Source organism: Vidua macroura, chromosome 3 (assembly GCF_024509145.1).
Source record: "Vidua macroura isolate BioBank_ID:100142 chromosome 3, ASM2450914v1, whole genome shotgun sequence".
Lineage (NCBI taxonomy): Eukaryota > Metazoa > Chordata > Aves > Passeriformes > Viduidae > Vidua > Vidua macroura.
In genome coordinates this window covers 26,815,593-26,832,171 of record NC_071573.1, presented here as the reverse complement: position 1 = coordinate 26,832,171, position 16,579 = coordinate 26,815,593, and the positions used below count along the sequence as shown (strand labels likewise).

The 16,579-nt window shown below is 39.8% G+C and overlaps 1 protein-coding gene across 3 annotated transcripts in view; it reads left to right on the top strand.

Annotated features, from left to right (window-relative positions):
• HHAT (hedgehog acyltransferase) overlaps positions 1 to 16,579 on the top strand; it is a 138,989-nt gene extending 122,410 nt beyond the window's left edge. For all 3 annotated transcript variants that reach the window (XM_053974439.1, XM_053974438.1, XM_053974437.1), the window contains one exon: positions 14,283 to 16,579. In XM_053974439.1, the coding sequence (XP_053830414.1) occupies positions 14,283 to 14,374 (92 nt within the window). In that variant the 3' untranslated portion in view covers positions 14,375 to 16,579. The remainder of the gene's footprint in view (positions 1 to 14,282) is intronic.

The following is a 16,579-nucleotide window of genomic DNA, read 5'->3' as shown; positions in this document are numbered from 1 at the left end:
ATGAGTCCAAGTTTTGTCACATCAACTCTTTGCAGGAAGTTGGTGTTTGCAGCTATTGAGCTGCTTCAACTTGTGTGGTGGCAGTTGTGTCTTTTATCCCATAAACAATTCAATGCCTTCCTTTTATTCTGGGTCATGCTGCAAAACAAAGCAAACAAAGAAAAAAATCTAAAGGAGCCCAAAGTTAATTTTTACTTGATAGCAGCATGACAGTGCTTCCTGGGGGACATTACTAAGGGACAGAGGCCCTGGTTAGAGGGAGAACTGTTGTATTTAATTATGTTAGTAATTAAGCTCTGCTCCATGCACTTAGGAGAGGTTATCCCTGAGTGATGCAAAGCAACCTGATGCCAAATTTCTCAAGGACTAATGGGTTCCTAGAGAATGTCTGGAGCTGGTCTGGGATTCCTTTGGAGGACCACTTTTCAAAGAGGGTAAAACCATGAAGGGATTTCTGCCAGAACCTAGCTGATGCTTGCTTCTGTGCTCTCACTTTGTATGGTTGGGGCCATACCTATGCAGAGGGCACCTTTGCAAGTTCAGAATGCCCACAGGCCATACTACCAGGACACCTCACATAAATCCATGCAGCATTTCAGTAAAATCCTTGTAGCATTTCAGTAAAACTCTTCCTTGGATTGAAACAGCACATAATGTCATGAATACACTCTTAGCTTTTTCCAGCACAACTATGTAAAACAGGGATTGAACCTTTTTATACTGTTAATTGTGTGCAGCTTAGTCATAAGGGACACAGAGTTTTGCTAGGGCATTTGATGCCATCTTTCTGCTTTATGCTGAACATAAATGCTGTCCCAATCACAGCAACCACAGTTAAAACCCTTTTCTAGTAGCAGCAAGATGATTCTGTTGTTTTTCAGGCACCCTCTCCAATGAGCCTGGTGGTGACAATATTATGAAACTCCATGTACATCACTGTGTGAGCTAACCTGTTTAATGATGCATTAAACATTAATTTTGCATTAACCTGATAATGCAAATTTTACATCATGATGATGTTTCTGAAAAAAAAAATAAATAGCACCTGTCTTTATTTCAGTAAAACCTCTGTTGCACTTAGCAACATCAGGCAAAATTGCTCAAAAGTGTCCCAAAACACCTGTCCTTATAAACCTGGTTTGTCCAAAATTGTTATTTCTGAGGAGAGAGCAAGTGAGCATGGTTTTGTCTCCTAACTTCATTTGAATCTGCTTTGGTCACTTTAAGGTTACAGTAGATTGCCAGATTTCTGAGCAGCAAAATATGGCAATACATGTGTGTATCCCCTTGTTGTCCACTATTCTATTTTTGACCTAAACATTTGAAGAATTTTGTGATTCCAGTTGCTTTACAAGTAGCAAGGGGAAACAAAGGAATAGGGTAAGTAGTGGAACTGGGAGTAGATTTTGGCTTTTGTGCCTGATGTCAGTCAGTAGTAATTCACATTCATTCCTCCCTGTGATGTGCTTTTCCACAGCCCTGCTGTGACACCAGATTCTTTGGGGTTTGTGAGTGGAGCTCAGTAAGCACAGAGCAATGAGCAAGTAGTGGTCATGAAGCAGAAACACAGTGGTGTTAGAAGATCCCTTCAGTGCATTGGTTTTCGTGCTTCTTGAGCTGCCAGTAATCTTCTGTGGTAACAGTACATGAAAAATCCACTGTATTGTATATAAAAGGGATTGCCATAAACTAGTCATTTCTCAATTTGTTTGACTTGTGGCAGATTTAGAAAGGTCAAGTCCTTGTTAAAAATGTCCTGATCAGTCACTAATGTGAAGGTGTCTTCTTTTTCACTGGGATAAGCATTGCTGCTGTCTCTCACTGAAGCTGGCTCCTGCAGTGCAGTCAAACACACAAGATCTGTCTCATACTTCTTTTTAAAGTAACGCTAGTGCTGATGAAAGGTTGTGAGATGAGGACAGGAGAAACTAGGAGATAGAGTCAGCATTTACTTGCTTTGACAGTCCAGAAGAATTGTCAAAATGTATCTTGTGAGATGAAATAAGTCTTTTGGTTCCATCCCCCTTTTTTCCCTCCAGGATTGTCTGTCTTAAGTGTGTCTGTCGTGCATAGATTAGGGTTCCTTTATGATGCTCTTATTTTTATTTGTGTGGGGTTTTTTTCTTCCTCTAGGAATCTCTCCTCACCTTTACTGGCCACTGCCCAGGTGATGTGAAATAGTGAGATGTTTTTCCCATGGTCTGGGTTCTCGATGCTTCCTGGGGAATGCTAAAGACTATCTGGAAGCATCTGTAAGGATGTAGTTTCTGCCAGTTGTGGGCCATACTGGAAAGTCTGATTTTCTTCAAGCATTTGCTGTATAGAAACCAAATATAGTCTGGGGAGCAGGGAGAGGACCTCTCTCTTCTATTTAGCCACAGGAGAGTGTGCAAGCTGTGAGGTCACAGAAAATGCTGGGGTATTTATGTAGTGACTCTAATTTCCTTCCAAAGGAGGCAAAGAGCTGAGCCCAGCATTGGGGGCAGCTCCAGATGGAGCCTCCAGCTGAAGCTTCCTGGGGAGAAGCATGTTTTCTTTTGGGAATCTAATTCAATATAACTACTACCCTATCAAAAGCAATATGCATTGTTGCTACAACATGATGTGCAGGTGCTACAATGAGCATGGCTACTGACAAAGTAAAAAAAGAAGGAAGACCTGCCCCAGACCCAGATGTCACATCTTAGATTGCTAAGTCTTCAACATGATTCTGAAAAAATAAGGAGTGTCTCAGGATTTTTTGTCTTGCTTGCACTTTGCACTTTCTATATCTTCCCACTGTCTGTGGTGTTACATAATGTATGTATGATTTTATCTCAGTGCAGGCACAGTGGTGTATCCAGCTGCACAGGTCTGCCTGCAGTAACCTTCTTGTATTTGTGTTACAAGAGTAAGTGCTGACCCATCAGCTTTCTTGAAACTGAGACCATGGCGGTGCTGTGCTTGGCCAAGGACACACAGTTTATGAGAGTTTTAATCACTGAAGTTAATTACATCAAGACCTTGTATTACATGTAGTACTTTGACAAATTTGTACTGGGTTTGAGATGACACGAATTACTTCCATGACAGTTCATAGATTATTCCAAATTAATGTATAGTCTGATTAGATCTCCATTAGTCAAAGACAGTGGTTATTTTGTTGAAAATGTTAACATTTACTTAAGTTTTCTACAGAATTTTTCTACCATTGTGTGAGTTCTGCAGGAGTAATTTAATTATTAATTCAATTCAGCTTTATGTACTGCTGCCTTCATCAAAGAAGTTGGCTACTGACAGCACTTGTATTTAATGTTCTGGTAAGCCTGATTGAGATACAAGATTAAGTCCACTTATATCTCCAAGAGGAAGGCAATAAAATTTTTCTGCATTAATGAGATGACAGCTATAATTAAGCTGCTGGTCAACCTGTGCCAAGCCTACAACTCCTCACTATAGACTATCTTAAGTCTTCAGACTGAAACAAAACTAGCATCATTAGCTCTAAAAGAAAGCTCAAAAGACTGGACCTGTTTTTTGTCTGGTGAAGGCCACCCTAGTTAGTCCTAACTTGATATTACACATAGAAAATTTTTGGGGGTCTCTTTTGTCACATGACCTTTGGTATCCATTCTGCATGTGTGGGATGCATGCATGCACCAAAGGCACAAGGCAAGCTGAGCTGGCTGTTGCCCCTGCTGAAGGCACACTCAAGTGCTTATGTTGATATATAAGCTTTTTTTTACTTTTATGACTAAAAATAACCAATTCAGATTTGAAAAAATACATTGTTATTGAATCTTTCTTGCAGTCTACTTTTCTAAAAAAAGTATTTTTTTAACAAGAGTACTTGAATGTTTTAGTCTCTCATAACATACTTGATTAAGATAATTTGTCATCTAAGGTGACATATAGTGCCCATTCTTTGCCCATATTCTAAGTGGACTGTTAGATCAGTATTGATGAGCTGAAGAGGCCTCTTATGTCTTCTTTTTTAGTGAAGAGAGAATTTTTTTTCACATCTGTGAGTTTGATTCTTGCTTCCCATCTTTTCTGTTGCTGTTTCCCTAGTTGCGTTTTCAGTCCACCTGAGACATCTCTTCTTTTTTACTGAAGATCTACTTGATCACTTAAACATTAAAGTTTTTCATATTTTTTGTCTAGAGTGATGCCAATGCATTTGGGTTACTCTTCTGCTCTTGTCCTTCCATTTATTGTGTTTTAAGGCCTCCAGTAGCAAATCAAAATGGAGACACAAATGATGCCACAACTTCTTAAGTATTCTACCCAACAGTTATAACATCTGTTGTAGTTTGGGTTAGGATTTAAAACAAATTAAGCTACATCACTCACTGCAGAATAAAAGAATAGTTCATTATTATATTTATTATATAAGCCATAGAAGATACAGGGACTTCAGCAAAAGGGAAGGTAGAGATGTTAGTAAGTTGGTAATGACCTTGGTCCATCTGCCAGGATAATTTTTCTGCCTTGGTAATTGAAATGTATTAAAATGTGATTGAAAGGTCATCAAGGATGCAAGTCAAAGACTTAAGCACAGGTTCTGATGAAAACATTTAGTATTGTTGTCGACTTTTATGAACAGCTGAAGGACTCTGCCAAATGGTAAATTTCGCTTATTTAATCAGGCTTCTTTGTTACGACAAACTTTGACTGCAGCTGAGCTCTTCACTTGAGGCCAGTACTCACTGAAGGACAGACTAAGGTCTTTTATCCATAGTTATCTTGCAGTTCTGCAGAAAAGTGAACACTGAGACAAATCCCAATGCAAAGTAATTCTTCAAAGGGGAAAAAGGACTTATCAAGAGCAGTTTTGACCCATATGATGAATACAGTGTGAGCAGATGTGAAGAGTGCTAAAACTTGTGTTGCAAAATTTGATCCAAACAAAACTTTCAAAATTTATCCTGGATGTACCAGTATCTGTTCAAAAGATTTTTTGAAAGGAATTAGTAAAGTGATATAGGGTGGCTGTAGAACCAGATTGTGCTTTTAAGATTTTCAAATAGGGAAAAGAACCAGTAAAACAAATTAATACTTTTCTTCTTAAATGTCCATTTCCTGTGCAAAAATCAACTGCATTCAGTGACCATGCATAAAATTTGAGAAGCTCTTGCATTTCATCCAGAATATTTACTTCAGCATGGGGCATTGATTTTTAGTAATAATTCATGTAGAATCAGTAGAAGAGCCAACTGAAAATAAAGGAGAAGGGAAGAAAATGAACCCTCTGTCCTCTCTGTTATGTATGCTAATTATTGCCAAAGAAATTTGCATTACTCTCCTTGTCAAGATCAGGAGTGATACTGCCTTCAGAAGAAAAACAGCCTGTTTTGGCAGGGTGTCATATACCCTGTCCCCCTGCCCCAACCCTGGCAAAAAAAAAAAAGGCAATCTTTTGGTTCTCTAGCTAGTCAGGGTAAATGATGAACACTCTGCACTCTATCCTTCTTCAACACTGGCTTTGCCCATTCCCAGCCAACCTCTGTAGCCACCATGCTCTCTTGATTTGGCATCTTGGTATTTCAGTTTAAAAATGAGGATGTGGGGAACTGTTGTTTTGCATGTAGTGATTGTAAGCAAAGATATTTGATCACAGTCTCGGCCTGCTTGAGATGCAGCATTCATTAATTAGCCCAAATTTATCTGTAAAATGAGTAATCCATGTAGCCACACCATTGCACATGAACTGTGATCTGAAATCAGATCAGATCCAGTTCTGTTCTATTGGATCCTCTTAATTATTCTGGTTGTGTGGCTGATCCCATAAAGGCAGCATGCACCACACACACTGGGGACAGATTTGCAGAGATGATTGTTTAGCAGAGACTGTACATATGGAAATTTGTTCTCATTTCTTCCTTTGTGCTGTCCCATTTACAAATGGAAATGACTGCTTCGTAGCCAGTTCTCATTATATTTGTCTCCCAGGAGATGTGAAATTAGCACTAGGAGAAATCCCACAGTGGTTGGGAGTGAAGCCCAAGTCTCTACCGTGGAGGCTGCCCCCACCAGGAGGGGGGAGCAGGGAGTCAGTGAGGCTGGCAGGATCCTGCCCTCTCCAACATGTCTCAGCCAGGCACAGAAGAAGAAGAGGAAACTAGCTGAACAGTACAGAGTTCATGTATCATGGATCTCTCTGGAGAGGTCTAGGTATATACTGGTTTTGAGCAAGATGTGTATATTGGTGTTATTAACTGTCATGCTAAAGATTTGCAGCACTGCTTATATTACACTGAATAGCAGAGCCCAGGTGGGACAAGGGTGTAACAGCCGTGCATCAGATCATATTCCTTGCTAGTTTTAGTGGGCTAGAGAAGCACATGGAAAGATTATATCTCATTGCACTAAACTGCACTTTGTTAAATAAGGCAATTTAAACATAGGCAAAAACTTTCTGGCAAGGCATAGTAATTCTATAACTTTGTTACAGTTTTATGAAAGGTTGTGAGGGATTTTTTCCTTTTAGAAAAGGGAATATGCTGGTAAAGATATAACAATTTGAAAAGATGGGGTTCTATGAGATCTTTTTGTAGTTGCAGACTTGTTTCAGTATATGCTTTGCTATGCCAGTGCAGCCGTCTTACCTGAAAGGAACATTGTGAGTGATCTCCTTCAACAGCTGCTCAGGAAGCTTGCTTAAAACAGGGAAACAAGGAGAACAGCTAGGCTGTTACAAGATTTAAATCTTTCCATTCCCATTCTTTACATTGCTCTAAGCCAGGTACAAGGCAAAGAAGGGTTGCATCTCTCAGCATCAGCTTGGGTTGACAGAATGGTTTTGATCTCCGTGACCACGCACCAGCGTGCGTCAGGTAACTCATCCAGATTTGTGCTGATCAGGCTTCCTCCCCAGGTGGCTGCTTACTAGCCTGAGACCACATCCCAGAAAAGTAGAGCAAGGCTTAGCAAATGAGATCCCTGTCCTTGGAAATGCTGGCAGATTTTGCATGTTGATATAGCTGCCTGGGTGTTTCTAATGTGTTTTCTGACACAAGTGATAAATGGTTTACCAGCTTTTGCTTCAGATGACCTCTGTGCTTATGCAGCTCACCCAGGGAGGCCTGTATTTTCAGATACTCTCTGGGCTCTGTGTTGCCCAGTTCACACAGAAAGCAGAGAATAAGGTATTCCCTCCCCAAACTCAGTAGATGTACTCTTGAAATCCAGAATGTGTTTTCTGAGAATGTACAAGCAAATTGTCTAATTTTGTCCTTGAAGTCAATTAAATACTGACATCATTCAAGGAATTTTAAATTAGTTTTTTCCTTTGTTTCAAGTGGCCTTGATGATGGACTAACACAGATTTGTTTTCTCCCCAAAAATTAAAATGAATTTACTTTCATCTACAAGCAATCTATAATTTAACTATTTTACTGATAATTCTTCTATTAAGTTGCTATGATTCTATGGGCTGCAGCAGGGTCAGGTCAGCTTGTGCAGGTAAGTGAAACAATTGTTCTTTCAAAAAGTGGTCAACTGAGGCAATCCTGTATGGGCCTTTTGCTCCAGATAGCTTGTGTGCAACAATTCCATTTCATGGGATATGCCACCAGTGGGATGGAGATTGTTTGTTGTCAAGGTTTTCTGTTGGCCACCTTCAGGCACCACTTTCTCTCCAGGGCTACCTCCCTAAATCTGCATCAGGCCTTTTCTTTGCCCTTTGGTGACACTGTGAAAACAAGACACAAGCAGAAGGGGAGTAACTTCATACAGCCTGAGACCAGCAGTTCAAAATGCCTTAGTCCTGCATTGATTGCTATGGCTCAGTGAACGACTGCAGGATTGCCTGGTTACCTTATCTGTGCACTTCCATCCCTCAAGATATTTGTATTTCTGTTAAGTGAGAACTTAGCTCAATGACCTCACTTGTAGTGTTAGCTGTACACTGATATAGCAATTATCAAAATGCAGTGTTCATGTAAATTAACACTCTGCTCTCAGCCCTTCTCTTACTGCACTGAGCTCTAGTAGTTAATATGATGTTTATCCATGGAGCATTTCAGCTACAAGAGCTCTGCGATAAGGAGCTGTAGTTTGTTGCTAGCGTAGCTGGTTGTAAGTACTTGTTAAATTTTTCACACTGTCTGCTTTTTTTTTAATTCTTAATGCTGTGAAGACACAAAACAGCACCATGGAATAGCTGCAGTGGTCTTGGAATATGAATGGCTTTAAGGATGACAAGGAAAAATGGCAGATTAAAAAATGGGTTGCAGGTAGGAAGGGGATTGTGAATAATTAATCTTTAAATCATTCTTCATATTTAAAAATTAATTATTTTACAGTCATTTAAGCATCTTATATTCATGACCATTTCAGGGTATCTTAGCCAGAAATCACGTTGAGGAAATAAATTATAGTGCATCACCTTTTTACCCAAATGTTTGCTTGCTGGTGATTGATGGCATGTCTGAATCCCTGGTTTAAATCCTCTTCTTTTGTGAATATATAGCCTTGATTTCTCAAGAGCTCCCTAGTACTAAAAGGCAAGAGAAGGAGCTTCATTGTATGTGAAATGCCTGACACACAAACCTAAATCCAAGAACCCCAGTTAGACAGAAATCTTCCTGAAATTTGAAGCTCTAGTAGAGGGGAAGTTAATTCACCTTTCTGCTCAGCATGTCTTTCTATATATAACATGGGCATCTCTCTGCTCAGTGAGAGGCAGATGCTCACCTCAGGATCCTGCCAGGCAACAACAACATTCCCAGCTCTGCCTTTGGGATGTTCATGTTCTCCTGGGGAGTTAACTCTTCATTCTCCTGTTTCATCTTAAAACTGTAACAAAAGGAGGCTCCTGGCTCTGGTGTTTCCATTCTTATATATAACACTCAGCAGATAATTACAATTGAAAAGTGCCCTAAAATCTTTGCAAGTCTCATCTTTATGTACTTGTTCACATCCTATTTAAGGAAGTTCTGTTGGGAATACCTGAGCAGACATTTAATGATAAACATAGTGCTGTCCTAAGCCAGATATATGACTCTAAAATGTTTTCTGCAGAGCACTTCATAGAGGTAGCTCTCTTGCCTTGCTTCAGGGTGAAGGTGGATCTTTGTTTACAATAATGCTTTTAGAAGATTTTGTCTCTATTCTAAAAATAAATGAGCATTAAGATTTCGTATTTTGTGGGCTTTGATTTCATATTAGCTCTGTGTAGGTCTCAATTTAAGACATGGGAGGAGAGGGAAGGTTGCTTGTGATTTACAGATTCACCCCTTCATAATCTGAAAACTAAAGCTGGTTGGTTGGATTTTTTTCCTTTCTCATTAACAATTTTGGCAGGAAGATTCTGACAGGCAGTTTGCATCAGTCTTCCTTACTGTTAATTCAAATTCAGCAGTAGCATGAATATGGTTCTTTTGATTTTAGTTGAATTACTCCAGAGTCAACTTGATATGCATGAGACCACAATTACTGCCTAAAATACCAGGCTTTTTTCCACTGACTAGCTCTGCTGGGAAAAGTAGTAGAGGGTGAAGATTTATTTTAAAACATGAAGCAGAAAAATTCACTCCTGTGACTTTTTTTTTGTGCTTTACACAAGGGTTAGAAGTAAAAATGCTTAAGGTAGGATATCACAAAAACACACCAAGAAATATACAGTGAAATTATCCTGCTCATATCAGGTGACACATACTGGGGAAATAATCTTTTTATCTACGTTGTGCAGCATCTGGAGAGCTGGTAGTGGTCATGGTAGTTAGCATTAAATGAGGTTCTAGTTCCAAAGACAAAACAGAAAATCTCTGGATACTTGCATCCAGAGAGCATTTACTAGCAAATAGCAGAGCATGGTGGTAGTGGGGTTTTTTGGTTTTGTAGGGGTTTTTTTTTGTTTGTTTGGTTGGTTGGTTTTTTCTTTCATATGCATAGTTAGTGCAATGAAAATAGTTTTGGCATCACAACTGAATTGTATTGGGGGGTGCTTTATAAAAGCTAAAGGATAGGCCAATCTTTTGAGCTCTACCTATGAATTTGTTTATTTGCAGCATATCTAATTAACAGGAAAAAGCGTGGTCAGCAGCCTTAGCCCTGACATAGGTTAAATTGATATCTTGTTGCTTAACAAAGTCTGTGTCAGCACAAAACTTTCTTCAGTGCCATCAAGCATAAAAGTAAAATTATTTTAGCTATGGTAAAAGCTGGTTCCATGCACAGTAAGAACACAGGAAAGCCACAACTTTTGTGACCTCTGTCTACTAAATCCAACCGATTTGTATTATGAAAACACTAATAGACTTTTTGGCTTTTTGTTTTCAGTAATGCTGATCTGAATGATTTGTGGTCATCCTGTGTTGCAGCTGATGGTCTTGGCCTGTTATCTCTCCATTTTCAGTTTTTCACAGCAGTGATAAGTACTTAGAAAGCCACAGATGTAAGCATTCTTTGGGATGGTATGATTTAAAATTCACATAAGTAGATTACTATGTTACGCATTTGTTAGTGCTTTTTGCTGGAAACTGCTTTATGTCTACTGAAGAGGCATTTTTTGTGGTTACGGCCAGTGTACCTGGCTGAGGTTCAGAAAGCTTAGAATTTTGTCCTTCTCAGTCATCTTTCCAGATGCTGCATGGGACAAAGCTGAGTTATCCTTACAGCATTTCCATGGGTTTCCTTTGAAAACTACCTATTGTACAGTAATATTTTTTGTTACTATTTGGACCTTTTCCACACCCACCAGCTAAAGTGTCTTCAATGCCTGGAAATCTATAGGAATAAGTCAGGTCAGCCTTACCTAATCTCCCAAGCTGCTCCCATTGGTTGAGCTGCTCTGCTCCCAAGCTGCGCAATGGGTGGAGGGGAAATATGTGGGAGCTGTTTGCTGGGGGCTTACAATGGGACAAAGTGGCAATTTGTCACACCCTGTGACTGTGTGCTGCTCTACATGGGGTGGGAGGATGGAGATGCCCAGCTGGGATCTAGAGAGCTGTGTGTTTGCTGGCAGAATTTATTGTCTGTCCTTTGACACATGTGCAATGTGGAGGCTGAAAGTAGCAGCAAAAACACCTGCTCTGAATCACGTTAGGGCTTTGCTACAACACAGCTGAAAACAGGTAGAGTTTTCTTTTCCAATTATCTGAAGACTAATTGGGTATCAAACTGCACCATGTTTGTAACACATGCTGTGTGACATTCCCTGCTGTAATGGTCAGACAGGTCCACCTGGAAGTGACAAAAAGACATGAAATTAAAATTTAAAAATGCAGTGTTTATCTAGCCCAACATTTGGAGATGCTTCAAACATTGGGCTAGATAATAGGTTTCTTTCAACAGATCTGTAGTTTGGAATGTGGTTTTTTTTCTGAAAATGTAGTATTTTTACTGATCCTTTAAGTATGTTAGTAGTTGTAGGTAAGAGTTGTCTTGGCCTCAAATGCTGGTTTGCTTTGGCTTTTTATTATGCTTGACAGACTGGTGCCTGTTCCCCCTCCTTCCCACCATTGTGTCTCTTTAATTCTACTTTACAGAGGAGTTGCTTCAGTGTCTTTGTCACATTTGAACTTTTGTTTAAGAATAAATTTTCCTGAGTGCTAAGCCTTACAGCAACTTAGGTACTTCCAAATCAAAGTCAGAGTAGATGTATGCTTGCTCCACCAGCCAAGCTTTTCAGGGAGATTAGTTCTTCTGACTTCAATTGATTTAATAACTACTCTGCACTTGAAGACTTCTGAGGACTGTGCAGCCAAGGCACATCTAAAAATAACATTTAGGTCCAAGAGCCACTAAGGCAGTTTTGGAGAATGCAAAACATAACTACAGCTCCATTCTCTTACATCTCACGGACTGGAAGGAACAAAGGACTGTTTCCTAGTGTTTTGATGATGATGTGAAACCTGGGTATGCCCAAAACATTGCCAGTGTGATTCTTTTTCATTACTGTGGACGATGAGGAAATTTGAAAGAGCTTCCTTCTGGATCCATGATTAAATGTTGGTTCAAATTATTTGAGCTGAGGTAATAAGGATATAACTGGTCTTTTGAGAGCTGTGATCCAGACTGTTGCTTTTCAGTTGAAAGCTTAGTTTTACCCCACTCCTGTCAAAATCCAGAGTGTGATAGAAGCATGACCTTTTCTAGTAATTTGCAAAGTAGGAAGAAATACTTTGGAATGAGAAATAGGAAGTTGAAAGAATAACTCCAAAAGCTGTTCCTGTTGCAGCAAGTTTGTATCAATTCTATCTTGATCATGTAATAAAAACAAGTCTCCTGCTCATTTCCAGTGCGTAACTATGTATTCTGACAAGATCTCTAATGTGCTGGTTGGGGAGAGCAAGCAAGTCAGCTACTGTTGGCACATTTTCTGTGTGCCAGAGCTTTACAGTATTTAAAAATGCAAAACATGTAACTAGCAAATTTCCAAAGTGTCCCTAAAACAGACCAATTCTAGACTCAGTCCTTTTTTTAATTTTCTGGTTCTGTCTGTATAAAGCAGCTGCCACAATATTGCTGCCAGAAGAGGTATGTTTTTATTACATCTATTGACATACTTTCACATGCAATTTCAAAAGAGACAAAGCACAGCTGGGCTTTAGCTTGCTATTGAAGGTGAAACCCAATCTGCAGTAGGCTAATTTCACTGAAATAAAAACAAGACTTTTATGGTTAAAAATCCCCTTGGAGATACCTCAGCAAATTTGTTCTGTGAAACAAATAATTAAACAAAAGTATAATTTTGCTTTAGGGTGTTGTGAAGACAAGGGATTAATATTTTTAAATGTCTCCATGAAAATCAGTCAGGTTACAGGACAGTATTTCACCACAAAGCAAGGTGAGAATAATTAGAGGTTCATGAAACAAACACAGTTATTCACAGCAGAGGGATGCAATTTATTCTGAACCATTCCAGGATGAAGTGTGACACTGCCCAGCTCTTGGAGCACAGAGGAAGGGTCCCAGCACATGCCATCCCCAGAAGTGCAGGACTGAGTCTGGGGCTCTGAGTTCTGCTGAGGGCAGGGTATTGAGCTAAAGCTCAGCTGGATGTGAGCACAATTAAACTGCCCCCTGACTGGAATTAGCTTGGAGCCTGGCCAAAAGCAGCCTGCAATGCACCTTGTAAATCTGCCTTCAGAAAGAGCTCTTCCTGGAGTATCGTGTTGTGCAGAGGTTATGCCTTCTCTCCATCCCTCCTTCCAGGCCAAAAGGGAATCTTGTGTGCCAGTAGGTTCCTTTAGACCAGAGTTTTCCCCAAAAGGGGCAGATTTTCTTTCAGAAGCAGATGTTGGAAGTCCAAGGACAGCATGCAGAAAACCATTCATGCATATGACCAAAATTTTTATGTCAACAATGGCAACAAAAAAAGCTGTTAAAAAAACCTTCAAACATCTTCCTCTCTGTCCCCTTTCCTCAGACAACACACACTAAAACACATCAGGGCCTAGCACTGAGGATTTCGACCTGTAAGATCTAAATTTCATAAATGCTAGAGAAAGGAGGAGAACGGACAAAGGAAACAGAAGTGTCAGGAAAGGTATTATCAAGGAAAGCAAAATCATTTACTTGATTACAGACTTCAAATTATTTACAACTCTACTGGAAGGCAATAGACCTTTTGGCTTGTGACCTTACTGCTGTTTGCTATGATAAGTTTGAGTGAAAGGATGGTGGCTTTTGCTGAAAAGAATTTGAAATAATAATGAAACATCATTTCACCAACAAAGACTTATATATTGGAAGAGTCTTCATAGTTAAATAGTTTGCTGGGCATTGGGCAAATCAGGCAGAGAGGTCTGTCTGTTCTTCATTGACACACATTAGCTGTTAGTGGGCTGTAGAGGGGTACATCAGGCTTTACACCCAGCTGCAGGATAGCCAAAACAACCTTAATCAGAGATTACCCCAGACTCCTTTTGCAGAACAGGTAATAGACTTGTTAAATAGATTTGTTCAGATTTTTAACAATCTTCATTGTGCCTATACATCCCTTTGTGCCTAGGAAGCACCATAGCCAGCTTAAAGTATCAGGGTTCATTGGGGGAATCTGCTTGATAGACAAACTCACTCCAGAGGATTGAAACAGACCTTTGTAGTTCAACAGGAATAAATCTGGTCCAATTCACTGAAAAATGAGAAAGACAAGGACTGCCAGGGGGTCAGGCAACCCTGGAGCTTAGACAATTTTACTTTTCAAATTTTGTGGGTTGACTCTACTTATTTATGAAGCTGAATTGCTAATAAAATTAATTAGAAGCATCACAAGTTGGCCATCCCAGGAGTATTTCTACTTGAAGCAGTCATTAATTATTCTGACTAGGATTGTCTGTCTTTTCTATTTATAGGCTGGCCGTGGGTGACACTGACTGTTCTTGGATTCCTGTACTGCTATTCTCATGTTGGAATTGAATGGGAGCAGAAGTATGCTGCACATTAGGAAGGATGCAAACAATTATTCTTAAGGCAGGTTGATGGTTTTTCTACACTGGATATTCTATCTGCACAAGGGTGAGCCAAACCAAGTCTTCAGTCCATGTATTAGAACCAAAAGCTCATTTAATTGATTCTGGATTGCAAATGCAGGAATTGAACTGCAGAAACACTGATAGGCTGCAGCGGGGAATGGGGAGAAATTATGAAGCATTTTGAATTATGTTATTTTTGTAAAACAGCATCTTTGTGACTCTGTGTACATTAGAAGTGTGCATCTCAGAACAGGCATTTTAGATCTGTTGAGGGTTGTTTTCATGTTTTGCTGCCCATTTTGAGATATTGAAGAAAAAAAAGTTCTACCTTGGAGAATTAAAAAAGCCCAGTCTCTCACAGATGGTGTCCAGGGGCATGTAGGGCTGTGCCCTGCACTTACACTATTCCAAGAAGGGCATGATGCTCATCACTTCTTCTTGACTGCTTTCCAATATAAGCTAGAACATTTTGTATTCTCACTGACTGGAGTAATTCTGCCTTAAACTACTTTTCCACCTACTGTAGCAACGCCTGCTTTTTCTTTTTAATATCGTCTTTTGAAATTTTGCCTTTAAAATAACACATTTTTGGTAACCTTAGAAATTGTTTTGTTTCTTTAAAAAGAGAGAGTAGGGAGGAAGGTCTTTTCTTAAGGAACACCTTTCTTTTTAAATCAAATATGCTTTTAAAGCTCCTTGGACTTTAAGTGCTCTCTGCCTTGTCTTAGAGCTAAAGCATTAATGACTACCTTTATTTTGGGGCTAATACCACCTTCAGACTGTTCAGTGTGCCTCCTGTATTGTTCTGTTACAAAAGGAGATATCTCCAGTCTGGTTTAATGGTAAATCTGTCCAGTCTGCTTCATTCTCTGGTGTCCAAACAATCAGCTCCTGCAATATATTGCAGACACCTTGGTAGGAACTTTTTAAGACCTTTAGAAAAAACCAGAATGGTCCAATACAGTGGCACCAGATTAGCTGGAGTTCCATCTCCTTTGGCCACACAGACCTGTTAGAGCAGCATCTTTACCCAAATATTGTGTTGTTCAGATCTGGGAAGGTCATGCCTGCAGGTGTCCAGGCTGCAGGAGTGCTTTGACACATGCTTTTTTCTAAGGGGAGACTCTTCCCCTGTCTGATACTATGGGTGTCTCCTACACTATTCTGTTTTAAACTGATACTGAAGAGCAGCCAGAAGACCTTTAGTCTTTCTAAAGTTAGACATTCCCCCTAGGCCTGGTCAAAAGGCCACAAGTTCTGGAGTAGACTTCTTCCAAAAGCAGCTTCCTCCACTCAAAGCATGTCAAAACTTGTTCTGTGCCTCTGGCAGACATTTCAGCCTGTTGGGAATTAGTGTCCTACTGTCCATCACTCCTGCAACTTAAGCCAAGTCTGATATAATTTATCCCTTCAACAAAAATTTCAGTTCCTGAGACAGGCTTCTGTTTATTGCCTGCATTTCTGATGTCTCTGCTGCTCACAACTATAGCAGCCTTCTTGTTACCCTCAATTTATTCCTGAAGAAATAAGGGCAGAGGCTTCAGCTCTCTATCCATCCAGAGAAAAGCCCATCTCTTGCTGTTTGAAAGCCAAAGGTCCAGCCTTTTATGTTAAGAGTCCCCAAGCTCCCCCGCCATGACAATGCCGTGATTTCCCTGGAAGACATTTCTAGGAGACACAATGCCCTGTTGAAAATAACTTACCTTGAATGCTGCCTGGTCAAAGACATGGCTCCCCTGACTGACTGGATGATGATTGTAGGGATGCTCTCAGCCACAGAGTACATGGCTCTAAGCCTCTGAATTTTCTGAAAGGATCTGAGGTTGGCCTCCATTTTGGGGCAGCACTGAGCTAAGGGCAAGAATTTTCTCAGGCTTTGCTCAGACTTTGTAATTAAGTGGAATTAGCATTAGAGCAAAAAGTCATGAATCTGTTCTCCTGTCATATTGATTACCATTATTACATGAACCGAGGTGCTACTGAGTGACTGGATTCCAATTTGTATGCATGCAAAACTTCTAGCTCCAATATGGAAATGACCTGGAAGGTCATCTAGAGCATGCTTATTTCTGAACTAAAATTGTTTTCTATTTTTTTTTCGGTGCTTTATATATCTTTTATAATATTGCATCTTTTTCTGTTTCTATAAATAAAGCTGAAATGCACTGTTGGCTTGA